This window comes from Clavelina lepadiformis, chromosome 9 (assembly GCF_947623445.1).
Source record: "Clavelina lepadiformis chromosome 9, kaClaLepa1.1, whole genome shotgun sequence".
Taxonomy (NCBI): Eukaryota; Metazoa; Chordata; class Ascidiacea; order Aplousobranchia; family Clavelinidae; genus Clavelina; species Clavelina lepadiformis.
The window spans coordinates 13,703,866-13,724,501 of NC_135248.1; the positions used below are offsets into that span (position 1 = coordinate 13,703,866).

At 36.8% G+C, this 20,636-nt stretch overlaps 2 protein-coding genes across 2 annotated transcripts; one reads left to right on the forward strand and one right to left on the reverse strand.

Moving 5' to 3' along the window:
• The first annotated feature begins 1,004 nt into the window (after nucleotides 1-1,004).
• Nucleotides 1,005-16,277, forward strand: LOC143470744 (beta-adrenergic receptor kinase 1-like). The gene is made up of 21 exons (XM_076969018.1): nucleotides 1,005-1,308; nucleotides 2,418-2,494; nucleotides 3,156-3,226; nucleotides 3,482-3,586; nucleotides 4,754-4,828; nucleotides 4,985-5,046; nucleotides 5,604-5,655; nucleotides 6,247-6,338; nucleotides 6,979-7,066; nucleotides 9,046-9,127; nucleotides 10,346-10,476; nucleotides 11,262-11,356; nucleotides 11,729-11,903; nucleotides 12,201-12,301; nucleotides 12,932-12,998; nucleotides 13,164-13,335; nucleotides 13,653-13,733; nucleotides 13,906-14,039; nucleotides 14,437-14,556; nucleotides 14,834-14,965; nucleotides 15,171-16,277. Exons 1-21 carry the CDS (start codon nucleotides 1,196-1,198, stop codon nucleotides 15,288-15,290), a joined length of 2,145 nt encoding a protein of 714 aa, XP_076825133.1. The 5' UTR covers nucleotides 1,005-1,195; the 3' UTR covers nucleotides 15,291-16,277.
• On the reverse strand, nucleotides 16,263-18,503 carry LOC143470746 (uncharacterized). Its single transcript, XM_076969019.1, has 4 exons — nucleotides 17,910-18,503; nucleotides 17,365-17,405; nucleotides 16,660-16,856; nucleotides 16,263-16,420 (listed from the first exon to the last, which is right to left on the reverse strand). The coding sequence occupies exons 1-4, from the start codon at nucleotides 18,001-18,003 to the stop codon at nucleotides 16,384-16,386; spliced, it is 369 nt and encodes a 122-aa protein (XP_076825134.1). The 5' UTR covers nucleotides 18,004-18,503; the 3' UTR covers nucleotides 16,263-16,383.
• Between the last annotated feature and the right edge of the window lie 2,133 nt (nucleotides 18,504-20,636).

Sequence of the window (20,636 nt, forward strand, 5' to 3'; positions counted from 1 at the left end):
TTAAAGATCTGTAGCTTATGGGCTTTTTTCTCCAACAATATATTTGCCTCAGATACTGTAGATAATATTGATTACTGTTGGTAGATTTTATTACATGAAGTCTGTCGGCAGTTAATTACTTCAACTGGCATGTGCTAGTGAAAAGGCAGATTAGTCAAGAAACCCAGAAATACTTTAAGCTGATTAGTGTAGTTGTGCCTCATAATTATTGCCAAAGAAGTATGTGGCATATATGATGTTCATTGATAGTGATGTGGAAAGCAGCAATTTTGACCTCATAGGGGAATATGATGCTGCGTGACACTAGTACTATATGCTTTCAGTATACAGGAGTCATTTGCTGATTCAATTGGATTTGAAAATGAGAGGTGCTATGGATGTAATACAGCAACTCTGCAAACAACAGTTGTAGAGAAGATTGCAAAATTAACATTTAACATTCATGGCCAATAACAACCCGTTGATGAAGCAAATTACCACGGTGTTTATGTTACATCGTATGAGTTTGACTATTTTCAAGATAACAGTCACAAGTTATGCCCCGGGGCCAAAAAAAATCTATGAGTTAACCAAACTGTTAACCAACAAAGTTACAAATCCACTCCAAGCTCTGAGTTGTTATCATAGTTATTTACATGCAATTGAATGGGTGATTTGCCTTAACTTTTGAAGTTACTTTAAGTTATTGGAAATTTGGAAAGAAATGAATTCATGTTAATGGACTTTTCCTGCAAATTGTCTTTTTGTAAATTACTCTCTGACCTGCCATTTATTATGTGCCGCTTGCAGGCTGTATATTAAGCCATCACATGCTACAATGAAGCTTGCTTATTTTGGAAGCAAATTAACTGAGGTCACTTTAACCAATTTATTCCTAAACTGTTCCATTGCAGGGCTCATCGTTGAGATTTTTCTGTTAGATGAACTGGTGGGTGTGGTTCATGTAACTGCAGTTTTAACTTAACTGGAAATGAAAAATCAAACTATAACAGTTATATAACTGTTTAAAAACTTGTCTATCAAGGATTTACGGCATTGTAGGTTCTTCTGTGACATGTAAGGTGGTGAATTGCTTTGAATGGATGAGAGCTGCTAGTCACTGATGATCTTATCAAGACTATACCACTTACTGTAAATTCTCTGTCCATAATAATCTGTCCTCTGTCGTGATAAGGAACGAGGAACCGACTAAGCCATGGCAGATTTGGAGGCGGTCCTGGCCGATGTCAGCTACCTGATGGCCATGGAAAAGAGCAAAGGAGCCCCCGCTACAAGAGCCCTTAAAAAGATGCCGCTTCCAGATCCGAGGTAAAAAGTGATATTATGTGTTTGTGATGTCATCTGCTGTGGATCATTTCATTAATTTTGAACATAAATATATATGGTAATTATCATGTGGACAACATGCGGCATGTTTTGTGCCAGGCTTTAAAAAGTAATTATTCTTAGTTTTGTTTGACGTAGACTTGTTGTTTGTTACAAGTTATTTGAAATTAAATTTAGTTTTTTTTTCAAAGTTTGATAGACAAAAGCATTAGGAATGTTACATCAAAATAGCAATGATGGCAATGCTCAATAAATGTATCATATATATAGCTTATATATATACGTATGTATACAGTAGATTATATGTAAAATTCAATTAAGTATCGACACACATCCCCACCATTTTTACAATTACTATGGAAGTGTAACTTAGTCATAAAACATTAGTAGAAAGATCAACTTCGGACTAAAATCCTTAAAACTATCTCCTGTGAAGTTGTACTTTTGCACCATCGTTATTCGTGACCGTAACAGAAGGCTGCCGATATATAATTTTTATTCAAGTTTGTACGTGCACTACTGTGTTACACGCTTTTGATTACATAAGTGATATGTGTTTTAATTAGAAAAAGTGTTCAAAACGTTCCCCACAGACACAGATTTGTGCACTCTTTTTATTCTAGATGTAAGATACAATGCACTGTCATTAGTTTATTCACCTTTCAAAGCAAATCCACTAAAAAGAAATCGAACAGTTGTGCTTAGACTAGATCAGGCAGCAGTTTAGCCAAAAGTCCAGGTGTTTAACACCTCTTCTACCCAATGGTGCCTACGTGGATTTATATACTACATACATGTGTGTAGTATTAAAATAATTGTGGTAAGAGTTGAACACATACAGGAGATGTGTTTAAGTAACTGTATAAGTTGATGAAAATAAAATTAGATTTGGGAAAATACCTCGTAAACTCTATGCTATATTTTTAAAGCATTGTGGTGATAGATTTATGATTTTTGACGTATATCCTTCCAACTTGAGCAGCACACAAGAGAGATCCATTATGATACGTGTTTGTCATGTTTCAAATATTTACCTACACGAGTGATACAACTCAGCTTACACCTTCAGTAAATATTAATTTTTGTCACAGTATTCGCTGCTTGATGATGAAATATCTATCGGAGAGGGGAAAAATCAATTTTGACGAGATATTTGACCAAGAAATTGGTAAGCGGTTTGAAAAAACAATTGTTGAATGTTCTTGTTGGATTTTAAATTGACTGTACAATACAATGTGTTGTTTACATAATAGTCTTAAACATATTATAAATTGGTCGTGGAAGTTGTATCTGAATAAAGTTTTATCTATATATCTTATATAGGCCTAATTATTCAATTTTTATAACATTTTGCTTCATCCACTTCATGTTTAATGAAAGGTGTCCTTCATAAATGTAATTTCTTTATTTTGTCACAAGTGTGTTGTGGTTTTGTGGTAGTGTAACGGCAGGATACAACTGCCTTGTGGCAACTTGTAGTTTAAAATAGAATCACTGAGTTGAAGTGTGCGTTGCATGGTATAACATAAATCGGTCAACCATGACTTAAAAGCCTGTAAGAGAGTTGTTGTTTGTAATCTGATTAGAGCGATGGACTCCTCATCTATTATATGTAATTTGTTTAAATGTCTTTGTGTGATTAAAACAAAACATATCGACCTTTTTAGTAACTTTCCTTACGAGCTTGTAACATTGTGTTTTGAAACATTCAAGTGGTTTAGTTTATTACGACTTCAATGCCTAGTTAATCTGGTTACTGTAGAATACTTGGGTGAATAATTGGATTACCAAAGTATTTCTACTTTCCAGAACCTCTAAGTTTTTTGCAGGTTATCGATTGTTTAAAGAATTTTGCACACAATCTGAAGAACCAATACCACAGCTATTACTTTATGAAGAAGTAAGGTTTTAATTAGATATTTGAAACCTATACATGTTTAGTTTTTTTTTAACTCGTACCAGTTGGTGTCATATTGATTTGTGCGTTCAAAGAATTAACTTTTCATGACACAATTATTAAAAACCTCTCCAATGTTAATGGGCATGTTACAGTAAATATGTTTAGTCTCATTGGTAACATAAAGATTTAACTTCTCATCTTTTGAGTGAGCTCCAACTAACTGAGAGGCAACTTCCTTACTCTTTGCTTGAACAGATCTTCAACTATCAAACAATGGACTTGGAGGAGGATCGCGAAGTTCAAGCGAAGATGATGTACGATCGTTTCATCATGAAGGATCTTCTTCAGAGAAAGTCAGCTGTAAGAAGTTGCTTTTTTGCACTTGTGTGCTAGGACTTTCATGTTTAATTATGTTTTGTGCTCTATGTATTTACTAGACCTACTGCTTTATTAACAATCAATAATTGTATTTAGCTTAGCTGATGGATACGTAAATAATATGTTATGGGTTTGTTTTGTCCAAACTTATTGGATGAAAGATTCATTGTTAGACCACCTTAATCAATGGTCACTGTTTTTCCTGTGGGTTTTCACAAAGAACATACAGGGTCATTTACCTGACTGTTGAATACTGACATTGACAATTATTTTTTACAGCAACCCAATAAAATCATCTTTAAACAAAGATATGTTAAAAGCAGCCCATAAATTTTGTTTTAATATTAAGCACAAGATTTTTTCAATCATATTTACATGGTCTAATACCGCTACACATCAAATTTCTCAAACTTCAATCAATATTTTGCTTTTTTCCCTTACAAGTGAAATCAATGAATAATGGACAAAAATCAGCCCAGTGTCAAAGGCCAGGCCCAACCAGCATTCTGCATCCACTTGTGCATTGGTGGGGATTCACCTTGGCATGAACTCATTTAACATTTGCTGTATTATACAATTTCTTTCACTCTTTGACCTTCGTTATGTCCTCTGTATTACCCGGCTAATTGTTATCTTGGCTCAACCACTTTATTGATTATAATTGGTGGGATGGATTTAATGGCATATACTTTGGCTGATTGGGGCACTGGCTGAGTGAATATAAAAATATTAATCCACTCAGTCGGTAGTGGTAACTAGGTATAAATCATGTCTGTATTTTTTTGAAAAATTATTGAGACATTTTCTGTTTTTTACAAATCATTTCAACACTATGTTTCTGCTGTACTTTATATATCTAAGCGATAGGATGTTTGTAGTGTAGTTTTATCAGCAATTTTTACATTTTTTCTCTTTTCCATTAACAACCCATGTGGTAATGGTCTGAATGGTCAACACCATGGTCTGTGATAATTATGAATATTCGCACTGTGGAAGTTTGTTCTATTTTGGTAGAATTTTAGCCGTAAAATTTTCAATGCATTATTTTTGCGTTGTTTAATTTATCCCTTTCAAAAAACATGGTGTTGGTATGAATAGGACTTGATTCTAATTAAAAGTATTTAAAGAATGTTTGTTTCTTAATTCCAGGAATTATCTAAAGGGACCGTGGATCAAATCAAATTAAAATTAAACCAAAAACAGTTTCCATCAGATCTCTTTCAGGTATTTTGGATGTTATTAAGAAAAAATAAGTGATCTTTGTAAAATGTTTGTGCATAACCAGTTGTTGCAAACCTTGTAAATTTTAACTGCGATGCTACTTAAAACATTAACAGTTGTAACGGCAACGCTAGCATCAAAAATACTTTGTTTGTGTAGGTCTGTGACAAAGAGATACGTTCCAGTTTAAAAAAGAATTTTTTTAACACTTTCCTCGAAAGGTGAGACTATTGTATCAGAAATATAAGCTTACATTTAACTTGTTTCATCAAGTAAGGTTTTGTTTATATCTATCACGCATTATTCCTGCTAGGATTTCGTGATGCATTTGAGTATTTCATGATTACAAGCATCATATCACTTAAAGCTGTTCATAATGATCCAAGTTGTCCAAGCGGGTCCACCAATTTCACGTGTGTGGACGTACGAGGTCCAAAAATTCTTTGTCAATAACCTGCTAGTGCATTAATTATTCATTTGCTGGACAGATATCTGACATCCTTATCTGTGCATAATGAACCCTTTGAAAGGTTCATCGGGTTCAAATGTGCTTTGGATTGGTTGCTCTCATATGAATTAACGTTAATCAATAGAAAATATGGATTCACAGTGATCTCCAGAACACTTTAATTATGATTATCAATAATTATGTTCCAGTATAAAGCCCCATTTCATATTCATATGATCATGATTCAGTAATCAATGATACACCAGTTTATGAAAAGGTCATGCTATTTGTTAAATTCTACGTCAATGTTAAAATTCTCTCAAATTTCAGCGACAAGTTCACTCGCTACCTGCAGTGGAAGAGCGTGGAACTCAGCTTGCATGTAAGTGGCCGTTTCAGTATCAATTTTTAAATGTCAACTCGATAAAGTCTCGTAAGAGCTTCTACAGCAAGGTCAATGACATTTATCCCCATGTAGCTCACTTCCCTGTGACCCATTTAGCAAATGGAAATTTTCTGCCAGATTAGGCATAGTAATATGTCTTTAGTCAAGTTGTACTTGCTCCCATTGCAATTGGCGATACCTTATTTTGCACTTGATTCCTATGATTGGTAAATCTTTTCATGGTGGATAATACACAGTATTTGCCAGTGCAGCCGAATTGACTGTTTTCAACTATATCCTTGATGGTATCACGCATATGATTGTTAACATTGATGACAGTAATCATTCTTGATTGGTTTGTTGCTGATTTGAAATCTTGTCTTTATATCCTTGAAGTAATTCACTGTAATTTATCGAAACCATGCCACCGATTAATTAACCCAGTGTGTCCCAAAAATTAGTTGCAGTAAACATATATAGGTTGAAGGTATCTTCATAACTTGCTTTCTTATTGCAAGTAAGTACGATTTCTTTGCCACTAAGCTTCTGCGTTTTCTTGGTCCACATTTTAAATCGTTTTCCTTTCAGTTGACGATGAACGACTTCAGTCTTCACAGAATAATCGGTAGAGGCGGATTTGGAGAAGTTTTTGGCTGCCGCAAAGCCGACACCGGGATTATGTGAGTAGTCAATCTAGTCATACCACACTTGGTTGCGCTACATGGGATAACCTTCTGGTTTGAATTGTCTTTGTCTTAGAAATAAATAGTTTTGAAAGGCGTCCTATCAACACATCGATGTCTGTTGGAGCTATTGCTACAAACCGCTGTTAAACTTAGGTTCTATCCAAGAATGCTTGCAAACTGCTTCAGACATTACTAGAAATACCATCCGGTCTTTTCATTGTTCATCTGACGTCGTAATATGGAACAGTGGAAATGGTAGTAGATCACACCCACTCTTGTAGAATTCACATCCGCCGCATTTACAACGATCTCACCGCGCAACGAATTAATTATAACTTTACTTTATTTTCGGCTTCACATTTGGAGGAAAAACGCATTCTTCGACGCGTTAGAAACGTGTTGGTATACTGCTTTTTTGACGTCATAGACGGTGTGTTTGGTGCGTGTAGCCTTGAAGAAACTGCTTTGTACGCGAATGCAATGCCAAGGGCCTTTCAAAACACAAAAACCTGTCTGTAGTAATGTTGGTGATCCTTTGTATTTTCCAACACATGCCAATATTCCAACTTTTACATGACTTTATTCATGACTTTATTTTGACTTTATTCATGACTGCATGACTTTATTCTTGCAGGTACGCCATGAAATGTCTGGACAAGAAACGCATAAAGATGAAGCAAGGCGAGTCGTTATCATTAAATGAACGTCACATGTTGCAAATGGTGAGTTTCCAGCACTTGTTCCATCTTTAGTGAAGCCTCTTATACGTTCTGTGTTGGCAACAAATATGCTTTACAGTGCTTAGCGATGCGCTACAGCTGTGCTGTGTGCAAAATATTGTTGACCCTTTTTAAAGTTGTTTTTGACGCTTCTCCTTAGAAAGACTTGCCAAGATAGAGTTTTTGCAGCGGCGTGCGTCTATTTCGCTGCCTAGAAATCTTTTTCAATCGTTAAATCATCTACCAAAGGCCATGTCCGCACAAGTTGAACATAGCTACAACCACACGGGTGATGCGAATACGTTGTTGACCGTTAATTTATAAACACGTAAAAGCGGTAAAGTTGCATCACCCAATTTCAAGACTAAAATTTTCAGAAATTTCCTTATAACCTCATGTAAACGTAGTAAGTTAAATAAGTCACTGGTATGACCACAGCGGGCCCCGAGCTGTAGAATTGTAGCTGTTGGTATCAGTGTCGATCGCGAACATATCTATTGATATAAGTCAGGCTTTACGCTGTATGGACACGGTAAATACCGAAACCATTTTGCTGCACTGTCGTTATCTTTATCACAAGGCCATCGTGCCTTGAGTAAGAGTGAAATTAGCACAGCAGGCAAGTTGTAGCTTAAACCGCCAGCGTTGGTGTTTACAGTATACACGCAAGTGCGTTAAAATCTACTGCCAACAAGTACATCTAAACCGTCAATCAAATTAAACTGGCCTCGATCGATCGAAGCGTCGTAAAACTTTCGCATACTGTGGTTTTTATAATAATGGGGTTTGTCTCGACCAAACCCAATACATTGACGGCTTTACGCATGACTGCGTTCTTTGAACCTTGCCGTGAAATACGTCGGTTGTAGGATGTTGAATAACTACCGTCCATGTTTGGCAAACGATAGAAGCCCGCTTTTCATTCTTTATGATTTTTTTACTCAGTTATAAAGTTTTGTAAGATATGAAATACGAACCGCGTTGGTTCATCATATGATCGCGCTTTCGCAATGCTGCGAGGCTCGCCGAATTGCGTTATGTGAGTAACCCAATCGTTACTAGAAGGTGTGTTTTTATCAGGTCGTCTAGTACCCGTAATTTATTGCGTGTTTATTTATTGTAAAGCGGCGCTTGTATGATAACTTTCTCCATTTACTTTTTGCCTTCGCGCTTATAAAAGAGAAAAAGCGAGATTTGTCGCCTGCAGTAGAACAGCACATTTCACCGTGTGTTCTGGGCAGGACTTCCAACATTCGTATTGATTTCAGCGCTGGTAAAATGCCCGCAGGCGTTTTAAACTGCACGACAGATTCTGTGATGTCAACTCACTTTAAACCCTGTTTTGAAAACTTTGCTAGTATTGTCATCCTGAATGCGTTTAAACAACCTGAGGTTTTAAAAGAAATTCACTTTATAAAATGACCTTTGACCCCAGTTAATGCTTACGGCTTGACATGACATATATATAGAACTTTTGGTTGAAGGAAAGTAGAACAAGACAGAACATTCTTTCCTGGTCGTTGAGTGCATTTATAGACGTTTAACACCACTAGGAACACTCATGAACACTGGGAACGCTCAGCAGTTGATTTCGAAGCAAATTAACCTTTACTTGGAGTGGGTGAAGGCTGTAATTCTTTTTACAACACACTCAACGTTGCCAGAGGTGTCTAAACTGCAAGCGCCTTTTTAATTCATTGGGGTTAATTGAATCAGATAGGATTGCTTATGCCAACTCTGAATCATCTCCCAAGCTTAACTTATCATATGCGTCTCCGGTATGTGTTGATCTTTAATGTCGCTCTCAACCACAGTCTTTGCGACTGGAGTTATGTCAATTGCTACTGGTTCAATAATAGTCAATTATCCAAGAACTTAACATGTTCTGTAGATATTAATAGAATTGTTCTTGCCACCTGCAACAATCTTACAAACTTAATCCTGTCAATGTATCCTTTTAACCTATTTTCCATATATTGTAGGTTGATTCACCGTTTGTGGTCTGCATATCATACGCCTTCCAATCCCCTGAGAGGTTGCATTTGGTGCTTGACTTGATGATCGGTGAGTGTTTTATCGAGTTCAACGTTTTTGGAGCTTTTGTTAAGTGCATTATCCCTCAAAAATTAGAAAATGCAAACCATAGATTATTATTTGCAGAATGAATCTCTTCACGTTTGGTGCCATATTTGTTTGGTTTTTATAGTTGGCGTTTTGCATGTATTTTTCATTCTGCTAAGTTGGTCACGTGTTTTTGGCTTATTTTCTGGGCAATTAGAAATTGTCATAAAGTTTATTTTCGGCATAATATTGGTAATAAAGGCAGTGACGTAATTTAGGAAAGAAACTCTAGTTCATAAGAATTCCACCACAACAAAATCTTGAGGTTACCCTTTTGCCAACTGACAACATATTTATGATAAAACTTACAGGTAGTCTGACAAGCCTGAAACCCTACCAGTGCTAGCTTTCAACTTCGCTCTACTGTACTATAAGATAAAGACGATTTGCATTTAGTGTTTGTATGTTGCTATGCGTTGTTATGTTTATCGCAAGTAGTTTTTCCTAAAACACATCGCAATTAAACATAACTTGGTTGGACTAGCCTGCTCCCATATTGTGTGCTTAATTTTCATATAACTTTTGCAGGCGCATCTTTTCAATTCAGTTATGAAATGGTACAAATTTTATTGTGTCTTTCTGCAACACATTTCAACTTAATTAATGTCTCCAAGTGTTTTTCGTGGTGCTGCCAAAGCTTAAAAGCAGTGTTCAGGTCTTTAAAGAAATCCCAAGGTTGTAGTAGCTCAAAATATTATGTCATTCTGTTTTGAAAGTCATTATGTTGTCACAATTGGCCACAAAATTGCTCATGGTTGCATTTACTGTCCCGGTGTCATTTTTAAGAGATCTTACCAGCCATTTAATAACACTTGTATGTGTTTCATTGCTATTTTGGTACTGCTGTCATTTTAATGTGACAGAATGTTAGATACAGTCTACAGACAAAAGAGCTTCCCGTCTTCAATTTTATACTTTATTGGGAAAAGACATTCTTATGGTGACAAGCCATACTCAAATTTTGTACCTTCTACACAGACCACATCAATATTTGTGACAATAGCACTTTGCTTGGCCATAACACAGCATACCAATGTGTTCTATTTCTTCTGCATATATATATTTATGGCACCACATTGCTCATGACGCTATTCTGTATTGTAGCGTATTAATGTACTACGTCACTCAAAAGGTGTCAGTTTTAAAAAGATGACTTTTCAGGTGGTGACCTACATTATCAGCTCACACAGCGGGGAACTTTCACCGAAAACGAGGTTCGATTTTACGCCTGTGAAATTCTGTTGGGCATCGACCACATGCATTCCCGTGGAATAGTCTACCGAGACTTAAAGGTATAATGCAGCAATTCTCAGAAAAAAATTTTGGTAACTCAAACTTCTTTGACAAATTTACTGCATCCAAGTTAAATGCACCGGCAAAGTTTAGGCGTCAATTTCACTTGCAACTTGCAAATCATGAGTTGTCGGAACACTTTGGGATTTATTCTATTCCAAATGTGACAAAAACAAGTTGTAATAAGTGTGTTTGATATGATTTTTTTGGCGCATGTATTATTTTTTTACTTGGACTTGTTCAAAAAATAATAATTATTGAATCGCTCGAAATTTTTGTTAAATTCAACTAAGTTTTGTCAAGTTTTCTCAAATAGTCCTTAGAGACGAGATTTTATTTAGTTTAGTCGTTCCCAGAAATAATTGCAGACATATTTGATTGGTTTATTTTGTTCATCGTAATAATTTCTGATCAGCAGTGACATGAGAATCGAAAGCTGAAAATTTAGCAGCAGTTCCTCAACCTGTTTCATCAGCTTTGAAATCTGCTTTTATTGATTTTTCTTGTTCTCTGTTCGTTTAATTTTAATCATTGTCCCCCTCCCCGTTTTATACCGGACAGCTTTGACAAGCTAACTTTTACCAATTATCTTGATTGTATTATTGTACGGATAAAGAATCAATGTTTTTTATAGTACGCACAGTGTTTGACATATACCAGTACTATTTAAGCATTGTAAGGTATTGCACAGTGTGATTATTGAAGGACCCTCTCGGAATAAATCCATAAATCATTTTATCAATTTCCAATCTATTGATCCTTAATTTGCTTTTCACTTCCTCAGCCGGCAAATATCCTTCTAGACGAGAAAGGTCACACAAAGATATCCGATTTGGGTCTTGCGTGCGATCTTTCTATAAAGAAGCCCCACGCCAGCGTGTGAGCCTTTGACGTAGTTTTTATTTGTTTACATAGTTCAGACCTGCTCTTAGGGCACTTTCTGCTGTGTTTGTTTTAGTTTTAAATGCCTTTAACTACCATAAATAGCTCTCATTTAGGTTTGTTGGTAAATCCAGATGAAATCTGGGCTAACTTTGTTAAAAAATGTTTATAAATCATGCCCCGATATGTTGATAATGGATCATAAGATCTCACTATAACAAATATACCATATTTAGATACATCATACACATATTGAATTTTAGATTGGGATGCAGTATCTATTATTTAAAAGAAGTTTCCCCCTAATTGTGGGTTGAGGAGACATAGAGGCGATTTATGAATAATTTATCTGATTTTATTCCCGTGCAGCGGCACACACGGCTACATTGCCCCTGAAGTGCTCACACGAGGGAAATCTTACGACACTGGCGCCGATTGGTTCTCTTACGGATGCACTTTATATAAATTATTACGGGGCCATTCGCCGTTCCGAACCTCAAAAACGAAAGACAAAGCCGAGATAGACAAAATGACACTCACTGTGGTAAGTGGTTTCAATTGACTTGTCCATTTTGATTGTTGGTTTTTATTTTACTGTAAAACATACGTCCCATGTTATTTATTGACCTTGGTTCTTTCAAGTGTGTTTAAAAACTATATTGATTGTGTTTTGGGGCTGACTGGAAAGTGGATGTGTATTTTACTGATGTAATTTTACCAGATTTTTGTCTGTGTTCAAATTCAAGCAAAACTTGATAAAACTACCAAAGTGTCTGATACACCTCGGTAAAGTTTTCGAAGCAACATCAGCAAGTAGTTCAGCAATCTTTGTACTTTGCAGGAAGTGAAAATGCCTGATAGTTTTTCAAGGGAGGCGACGGCTTTCCTGCAAAGTTTGTTGAGGAAAGAACCGCGAGAAAGACTGGGATGTCGGGGTCGTGGGTGAGTGAAGTAGCACCAGTTATCTCCAAAAATTAAAGTAATGCTACTTGCACGTAAAATATAACTTTTGAGTTGTGCTGACTGTAAAAACTCATTTTAAACTCAGTTCTCTGTCATTCAAAAAGCAATCTAACTTCTAACAAAACATTCTCTGTCTAATAGTGCCAATTTAAAACTTTGGCTGAGATTAAATTTGATTAACATATAACGGTTCCCTTCACCTTCACGTAAGCAAACTTTCACTTTATACATTGCACTGGTTGTGCAAGCTGTGGATTAATTACTGAGGTTGCTTTGATGGGAAATCTTGTCTTGGTAATCTTTGCTCTCATTTGCTGAGTGCAATTTGTTTGGTCTGTGCAATGACTCCCTGCGGCGTGGAACTTCTAGTAGAAGATCTGTCTATGTTGCACTTGCCTTACTTCTAATGCAACTAGCTAAGAAAATGTTTTGTTGGAAAATCAGCAAAGGACTTCAGTTTTTAACCAATGAGAAACTATTTAAACTACTACTACTACGAAACTACTTCGTATTTGCTGTGGCCACTTGAAACGTCCTGTACAACTAAAACCGAAATAAAAACTTTTGAGATTTTGTTCATATTTCTGACGAGACATATTTATCTTTCAGGGGAGAGGAGGTGAAAGAGGACCCATTCTTTAAAGATGTGGACTGGGATCAGGTTCTCCGACAAAAGGTATTTTCCACTGTCTAGAACAACACAAAGATGTTTGGTCGCCTTTGCTTGGCCATTTCATGATCAGTTGTCAAGATATACCCTCGATGCTATTATAACTGTTCTTTGTTATTTATGTTAGTTGCAAAATTTTTATCTTACCGACTTCATATTGTTCTCTCATAGTATTTTCCACCACTGGTGCCCCCTCGTGGTGAAGTTAATGCTGCCGACGCTTTCGATATCGGGAATTTTGATGATGATGAAACGAAAGGCATCAAACTAACCGACGCAGATCAAGAACTTTACAAAGATTTTGACCTCATTGTCTCCTCGCGGTGGCAGAAGGAGATCTGTGGTCAGTAAAAGTAGAAGGAAAATCGTCACTAAACATATTTTTGTACTTATTATTAAACATGCACGATGGATTGATCTATAGAGGATGTATTTGTTGCTTTTCGTTAGATGTTGTACGATATTGTGTATTGTCATGTATTACTTTTATGCGGTGAACAAAAGCAACAATTTAACATATTGTAATCATAAAACAGTTATCATTTTAAAACATGGTTTCCACACAAATTGCCACATGTTATTTATTCACCTTGCAATGTATATTAATACTGATTTATGCTAAGGGCAACACTTCTCACAGGTGTTAGTTGTATTTTTTAGACACAGTGTTTGACAACGTGAACCATGAGACTAACAAAGCTGAGTACAAGAAGAAAGCAAAGAACAAGATGCTTCAAGCTGGTAAGACTTTCGACACTGATTTCAACATTTTTCGAAATCACTGCATTGATGCTACCCTACATCTACTGCAGCTGTTCTTTGTAGCTTTATTTTAACAGCAGTGATAACTTGCCTTGTATAAAATGATTGGTAACACTTCATTAACACAAGTTATCGGCACCGTTCTTCGCAGAAAACCTCGACGGAGATTGTGTGCTTCATGGTATTATGTACAAGCAAGGCGGCCACCTCACAATCACGAATTGGCAGAAGCGATATTTTTACCTCTACCCCAACCGTCTCGAATGGAAAGACCAGGAGGGTTCCGTAAGTTATTTCCTTCCAACAACTTATCAATCGTTAGCACAAGTAGTGATCAATGATCATACTAGTCAATGTATTATTATTGCTGTTAGTTCGTATGTAGTTGAGTTTTTTGTCGTAGAAGTTTTTTTTTTTTGAATTCTAACATTTTACTGCAATTCTTGGGTTTTTGTTTGAAAAATCTAATTGGCTCAGGGTAAAAGTGTCCGTACTCGGTACAATTTGTTTTAGTAATTAAAAGGGCACAGAGTTTGAGATTGGATAATACAGTTCATCCACCATCATTATATTGACATACATTTCTCATACTCCACATGGTTGAGACAATTTTATAAAACGTTCATATGTTGCAACAATGTCAAAGTGTTTGACCCGGAGTAATTTATCGTTGTTTGATAAGAAAAACCTGGTTGTTTTCGAATCTGTGACCGACGTGAAAGAAGGCCAGGCGAAAGGGATGAAGTATTGTCTCTTCATCACCTCAAGAGACAACAATCGCGACATCGTCATTCGGTGCGAGGTGAGGTATCATGAAAGGGGATTCCCCACGTAAAACTATGCCGTTTTTTGCTAGATCTCGTTTGCTTGCCTTCTAAAATGGAATTTCATACAAAGATAGCCAGTTCAATAATAAATGTAAATATTTGCGACTATGACGCAGCTGTGCTCTTTAAAAGTGATAAAAAAACTGGTTGGTGAAGGCGGCTCATTGATTCATGGACAACGTTTACTTGTGGAAAAGAAATTGTTTGCAATTTAATTAAAAAATTTCCCAATTTAATTAATTTCCTGGTCAGACCGAGCCAGAATTCACGCAATGGAGACAGGACTTAACGGCGACTTGGCGAAAAGCGAAACAAGTCATGAAAAAGGGCCCAAAGTTGATCAGTATGCAGCGCTCTGTTGCTGAAGACGCCAACTACAACAAGGTGACACCGCTTCACAATTTTCAATCTGTCCTAATAATTTAGATCTTGTTGCGGTTTAAATCTTTTGCCTGCATTTAACTTTTTTCCTTAAAATATGAATTTTTAATACCTGCTCGGCACTTTGCGAAAACTGTCGAAGCTATGACACTTACACTGCAGTCGAATCGTTGCTATTTTTTTTAACTCGACTTTCGTCATGTTTCAGGCCATTTTAGCTGCGCAAACAAAATGCGTTCGCGGTAATTCTGCGAACGGTCCGACTTACCGACACAGACTCGTTCCAATGAATGTGGAGGTTGGGGGTAAATCCTCCGAAACCGAATAGGACCTGCCAGCCATATTAACCGCTATCGAAGATTTCGTGATAACTTTGGAAACAAAGTTCGTACAGTGAAAGAGCTTTCACTGTCATGGCGGAATCTCCAGTGTAAAGTTATCTCATTGCGAATAACGGACACAAATTGTCAAAAACTGCATCGTTTTCCAAGATTTCTTTGTCTAATGATAAAGCAGGATCTCATGATTGATTTGGTGAGATAGTATCTCAGTGACCTTGTGAGATGATTTTATCAGAAACCCCTAAGTTTGCTTTTTGTGGTGTTTTACTTTTTTTCATTACTATTATTGTTATCGACAAATGTGCGTGTGTTTGTATGTATTTATAAGAAGCTTTTTTCATTTGTAGTTAAAATGACCACCGTGCATCAGATCATATTTCTTCTGTAGGTATGGGGCAGTGTTAACTACTCTAGTCGTTGAATATCCAATTTTAGGCGTGCGCTATGAGGATAATTCTGCCTCAAATGGCGTAGTTATAGCAAAGGAGTTGTTGGTTCTCTGCTGTCATTACTTTTATCGGAATTGCGGCGATCGCTATTGTGCAAATTTTTCTCAGTTGTCGTTTTCTTTCAACCCTCCCTTTATTATGTCTTGTGAACTTTGTTGACGCACTTCCCCATTTTGTTAGGTACTTATGGCAGTATTCATTGTGGCTATGTTTTATGCATTCGACTCAGCAAAATGAAAGGTGTTTGCAACGAAGAATTTTCACTCGTTTTCGGTCGATGGCCTGTTTCTATTCTGATTTTAAACCAGTTCTAAGCCACCACCATTATATAGTCTATTTTATGGACTTTACCGGTTACTTCATGCAACTCTCCCGATCAGTTTGTATTGAATTTTCCTTCTGTCATTCAGCTTTTAAGCTGATCGTTTTAACCATGGCCATCATGCATGTGTATTCGTGTGCATTCTTATCAGTTACGTTATATGAAATCAGCAAAAGCACAAATATACATCGCAGAAAAAATGTGTGTACTTCTGAAAACAGACTAGTAACACTGAGACAGCAACAAAAATTGTGTATCATTGGAACAAAGAACAATCTCATATTTCAGTGCACGGTGGACATGGAAAGTTCATGCAACATTTTCTTGCTTCAATGTTTGACGATATCTGTAAAGTAAGAACTCAGAAATCAAAAACTAACAATTTCAGTTTTTTTCAGACACTATGGGGTGTTTGAACAAAACCTGTAAATTTTATGTAATGCATAGAACATCAACAATAACTTTTTAAATGGGCATTTGGTGATTAAAGAATTAAGTTTACAATAAAAGCTGCTAAAACTTGTATAACTAAGATTCAAAAAATCTCTGCAAGAAAGCATTGAGAAAACTGCTCAGCAAAAGCACCTTAAAATCCTATAAACTTGGAAAGCACCGGTAGTACCAAGACCAATGTTAACCGAGAAGAGAAGCCAGTTCTTGGGAGTAATGACAAGCGAGTAGCGGGACCATATAAAACCGGTTGCTGTGAGTGAGGCGGACTGGTTAAGGCTCAGCTTATCAGGAGGTCTGAAGTAATCAGAGAGTCCAGCAATAACTAGAGCCTGTTAATGTAGTTCTGTATATCAGTATGCTGGTAACTATACTGATTCTGTAATGAAATTTCTGTAAGTGACATGTACAGAAACGTAACAGTGACATTTCTGTAAGTTCAGAATTCTAATTGCAACCCGTTCTCTAATGATTGTATATAATTTATAACACTATCCAATACTAAGCAACTTGTAATTGCTCTGTATACAAATAACTTAGCATGAAAATGGACTAATAAGTTATTAGGCCTCTACAAAAGTACTTATTGAGGCCACATAACTGCTTGTTAATTGTTCCTGAGAATGTGCTTTATTGTGCTACAACTACAATTGTTAGCATCCCAGCTTTCATTCCGCACAGTTAATGGCAAAAAATATGCAATACAATGAACCCCACTTTAAATTCGGGGCCAAATGTCATCACGATTTGCACAGTCAAGGTCTAGCATTCTAATACAACACATGTTGTGCACTTTTGCATTAGACCCGAAAATGGATAAACAATTAGTATTTCACTTACCCACTTAAATGCTGGTGCCCAAAAATGAATTGTTTTTAACCCTGGTGAAACAAAAAAAATACTTTGCCGTTAATCACAACTAAACTTAGCATTCAAGGCAAATCTTGTAGCATGATCAGCTGCTGGTTTCAAGTTTGTTAATATACTAGCCTATGCTCCAGATAGGAAAGTTTTTTGGGTGAGAAATCCCCATGCTGTGCAACAAGATGGAACAATTTAGCTAATTATACGCGCCATTACTGTTAATTTCCACGTCAGACTGAAAAGCGCAGCAATTTTCGACAAGAAATCATGAGTGCAAAGACTTAAATGGCGCGCATTGATGTTTCAATTCATTGTTTATTTATTATTTATCAGTCGTCGAGAAGATAAAGATATTGGCGTGCAAGTTAATGAATTTAGTGTGTCCTGCTACCACATTTTACACTCTGGCGCACTTAGCAAACTTTCCAGTCTGGTCTATTATAGGCTTTGTATCATAATCTTTATTGGTGGATTGAGGAAAGTCCCTCACTTATAGTTTGAGGTGCTGGAAAGCAACTTACCAGCTGGGTGATTCCATCTTTGCTTTAGTTTCTCAGACATCTTAGACTGAAGACGGGTGTCCAGCCTCGCCAAAGCATGGCGAATTGCACTCATACTTACAATCTTTCCTGCTTTAATAAACAGTTCTGCAATTGAAATTGTTGAGCCTGGCTACTTTGGTAGCTTTTTGGCTGCACTTTTTCTATGCTTAGGCTCTATAGCACAGTAACACTATTGAACCCCAGTTCTCACAAACTGCCCAACAATAATGGAATGAGAACATCTCTCTTGATATGCTTAGCTGTATGCTGTCGCTTAAGGGGCTGTAGGCCTATCCGAACGCCTATCTTAAATAATGCAAAGTAGCATTTTCAATTTAAATTTGCTACTAAACAAGCCCGGTTACCACTGAGTTTTTGTATCCACCAAGATGTAGGATAAAAGAACATACGGTAATGCAGTATTATGAGCAAATTCTTGTGTCTGGAATTCTCACACCAAATGCTTCAACTTTTAAACAACCATTTTTCTTACATTTTTTCAAAAAAACAAAAAAACAGCCAAAAAACCTTCATTTTGAACCAACACAAAATGTCAATTTTAGCCTGAGCCTATCCTACAGGCCAGGGCTTCCCAGCGGGTGTGAGATTATTCTGCACTGGGGGTCGCGACCCCGCAAGGGGTCGCGTAACGAACTTCAGGGGTCGCAGAGCGTATACCAATTTTACACGAAGTACAAAATAGAATCAAAAGAAAATATCGTTCCAGCCTAATCAACATTGAAACCGCCTTGAGACCAGCATTAACAGATATTGAGCCACGGCTGGACTTGCTTTGTAGCAGAAAGCAGTCGCACCAATCACTGAATAAATGTGTGTGCTTTTTTGTTTCCAGTAGCCTACACTGTAAAAAATCTTTTCTAATTATAAGTCAGTGAGACAATTGAGACTAACTATAAGCCATACTTTTCGTTGGAAGACTAACTATTAGTCTCAATTGTCTCACTGACTTATAATTAGAAAAGATTTTTTACAGTGTAGACGTGTGTAAAGTAGTAAGTAGGCTCTGAGTTCTGGTTGCTTGAATTCAGTCTTTGCATCTCAATAAATGTCACTAATGACTAATGTATATTTCGCACTGCTAATCAATTCAAACGTGAAGGGTCGCGGAAAACTTCAGAAGTTTGAAAGGGGTCGCGAGCAAAAAAGTTTGGGAAGCCCTGCTATAGGCTACACTCAGCAAACGCCATAACAACAAACCATCACAAACTAAGATCACATGCGCACTGGACCGGAACGATTTATAGTTTATACTTTTTCTGTAGCGACGTCTTGGATAAGACCTTTATCATATTGTCAACCCACATATGTTGATTGGATTTTCTTGAACTCTAAATGATATTTTGCCATATATGCGGCGATTAAATCTATTGACTGCTTTCTGCATGTGTTATACTATACTTCAGGGTGGTCCAAACCCAGGCCCACGGGCCAGATGTGGCCCACAACATCATTATCTGTGGCCCATGGAACATCATTAAATTCAGTGATATATAATCAGTTTATTTAGATAACCTTATAGATAGGTCTGTACTCTGTAGTTTGATTCATGCGGGACGAAATGTATTAAAATCGTTCCGGGGCCGTGTATTAATTGTGTCCATTTACTCTCCTTAGCTTTGAAAATATTTTTACCGCATAAGTTCCTAGATGCGCGTCGCATATCGGTTCCTTTATAAGTTATAAGGACGGGTTAATTGAGCTAGCGATTTATCTTTTGAAATGACGTTCATTTATCCCGAGCTTTGCAATAAATCTTTAATCGTCGCATTCTGTTATTAAACTATATTTCCATAGAGGGCCACATGCAATATATATGCGATGCTCCATAGTATTACATTGCATACAATTCCGAGTAAGGCTATTTCCTTGTGCATTGACAGAGCGGTTGTATAGGAAACATCATAAATACGACAGTAACATCCAAACTGGTTTCGTTGAAGCTATATCTTTTTAAACCTGACTGCTTTAAATGTTTGTCAAGAAATTTGTCAATATTGTCATGATCTCATCACAGTTCCAGTACTTTGCCCAACCTCACCACCACCTGCCACTGTTATTGGCGAAATTAAAGTATTTTAATTCCTAGATTTCTTTTTGTGAAATGTTTTGACCAACGCGGTGCTTTATTTTTGCTTATAACGTCACCATGCTATTTTGCACCAAACCTTACAGTTTTACATTATACAGTTTTTAATTATTTGATGTCCATGTATCGGCGTGCACTACGTTATACAAGTGTTATTTTCCTGTTTTGTTACGTAACAATAAATCGTGTTTGCAATACTGCATTTTGTTTCTGCTTAAACTGCGTAGCTCTGTGTCCATCCATGATTAGATACAAAAATTTCAACGCTATATTCACGTGTAGTTTGGCACGGTAGGATAACCTGTATCGGTGTATCCACAGACTCTTACCCTCTTATCGCACGACTTAACCCGGCGGTGATTCCTCATCGCTCGAGCCCCGGTTACCGAGCTAGCCTTTGTGCAACTTTCTTGGCGCCTCTATGTAAGTGCAAAAAGAGCTGGTATGTGTACTGGATAGAAGAATATTTAGCAAAACTTTCTTTACTCCATCACAGCAAGTTTTCTCCAGAAATAATTGGCATGGCTTGAGATGTATTAATTCCCTGTAATCAGCTGGAGATGTGCACGAAGGTTTAATTACGTTTGAGAAATTGAAAA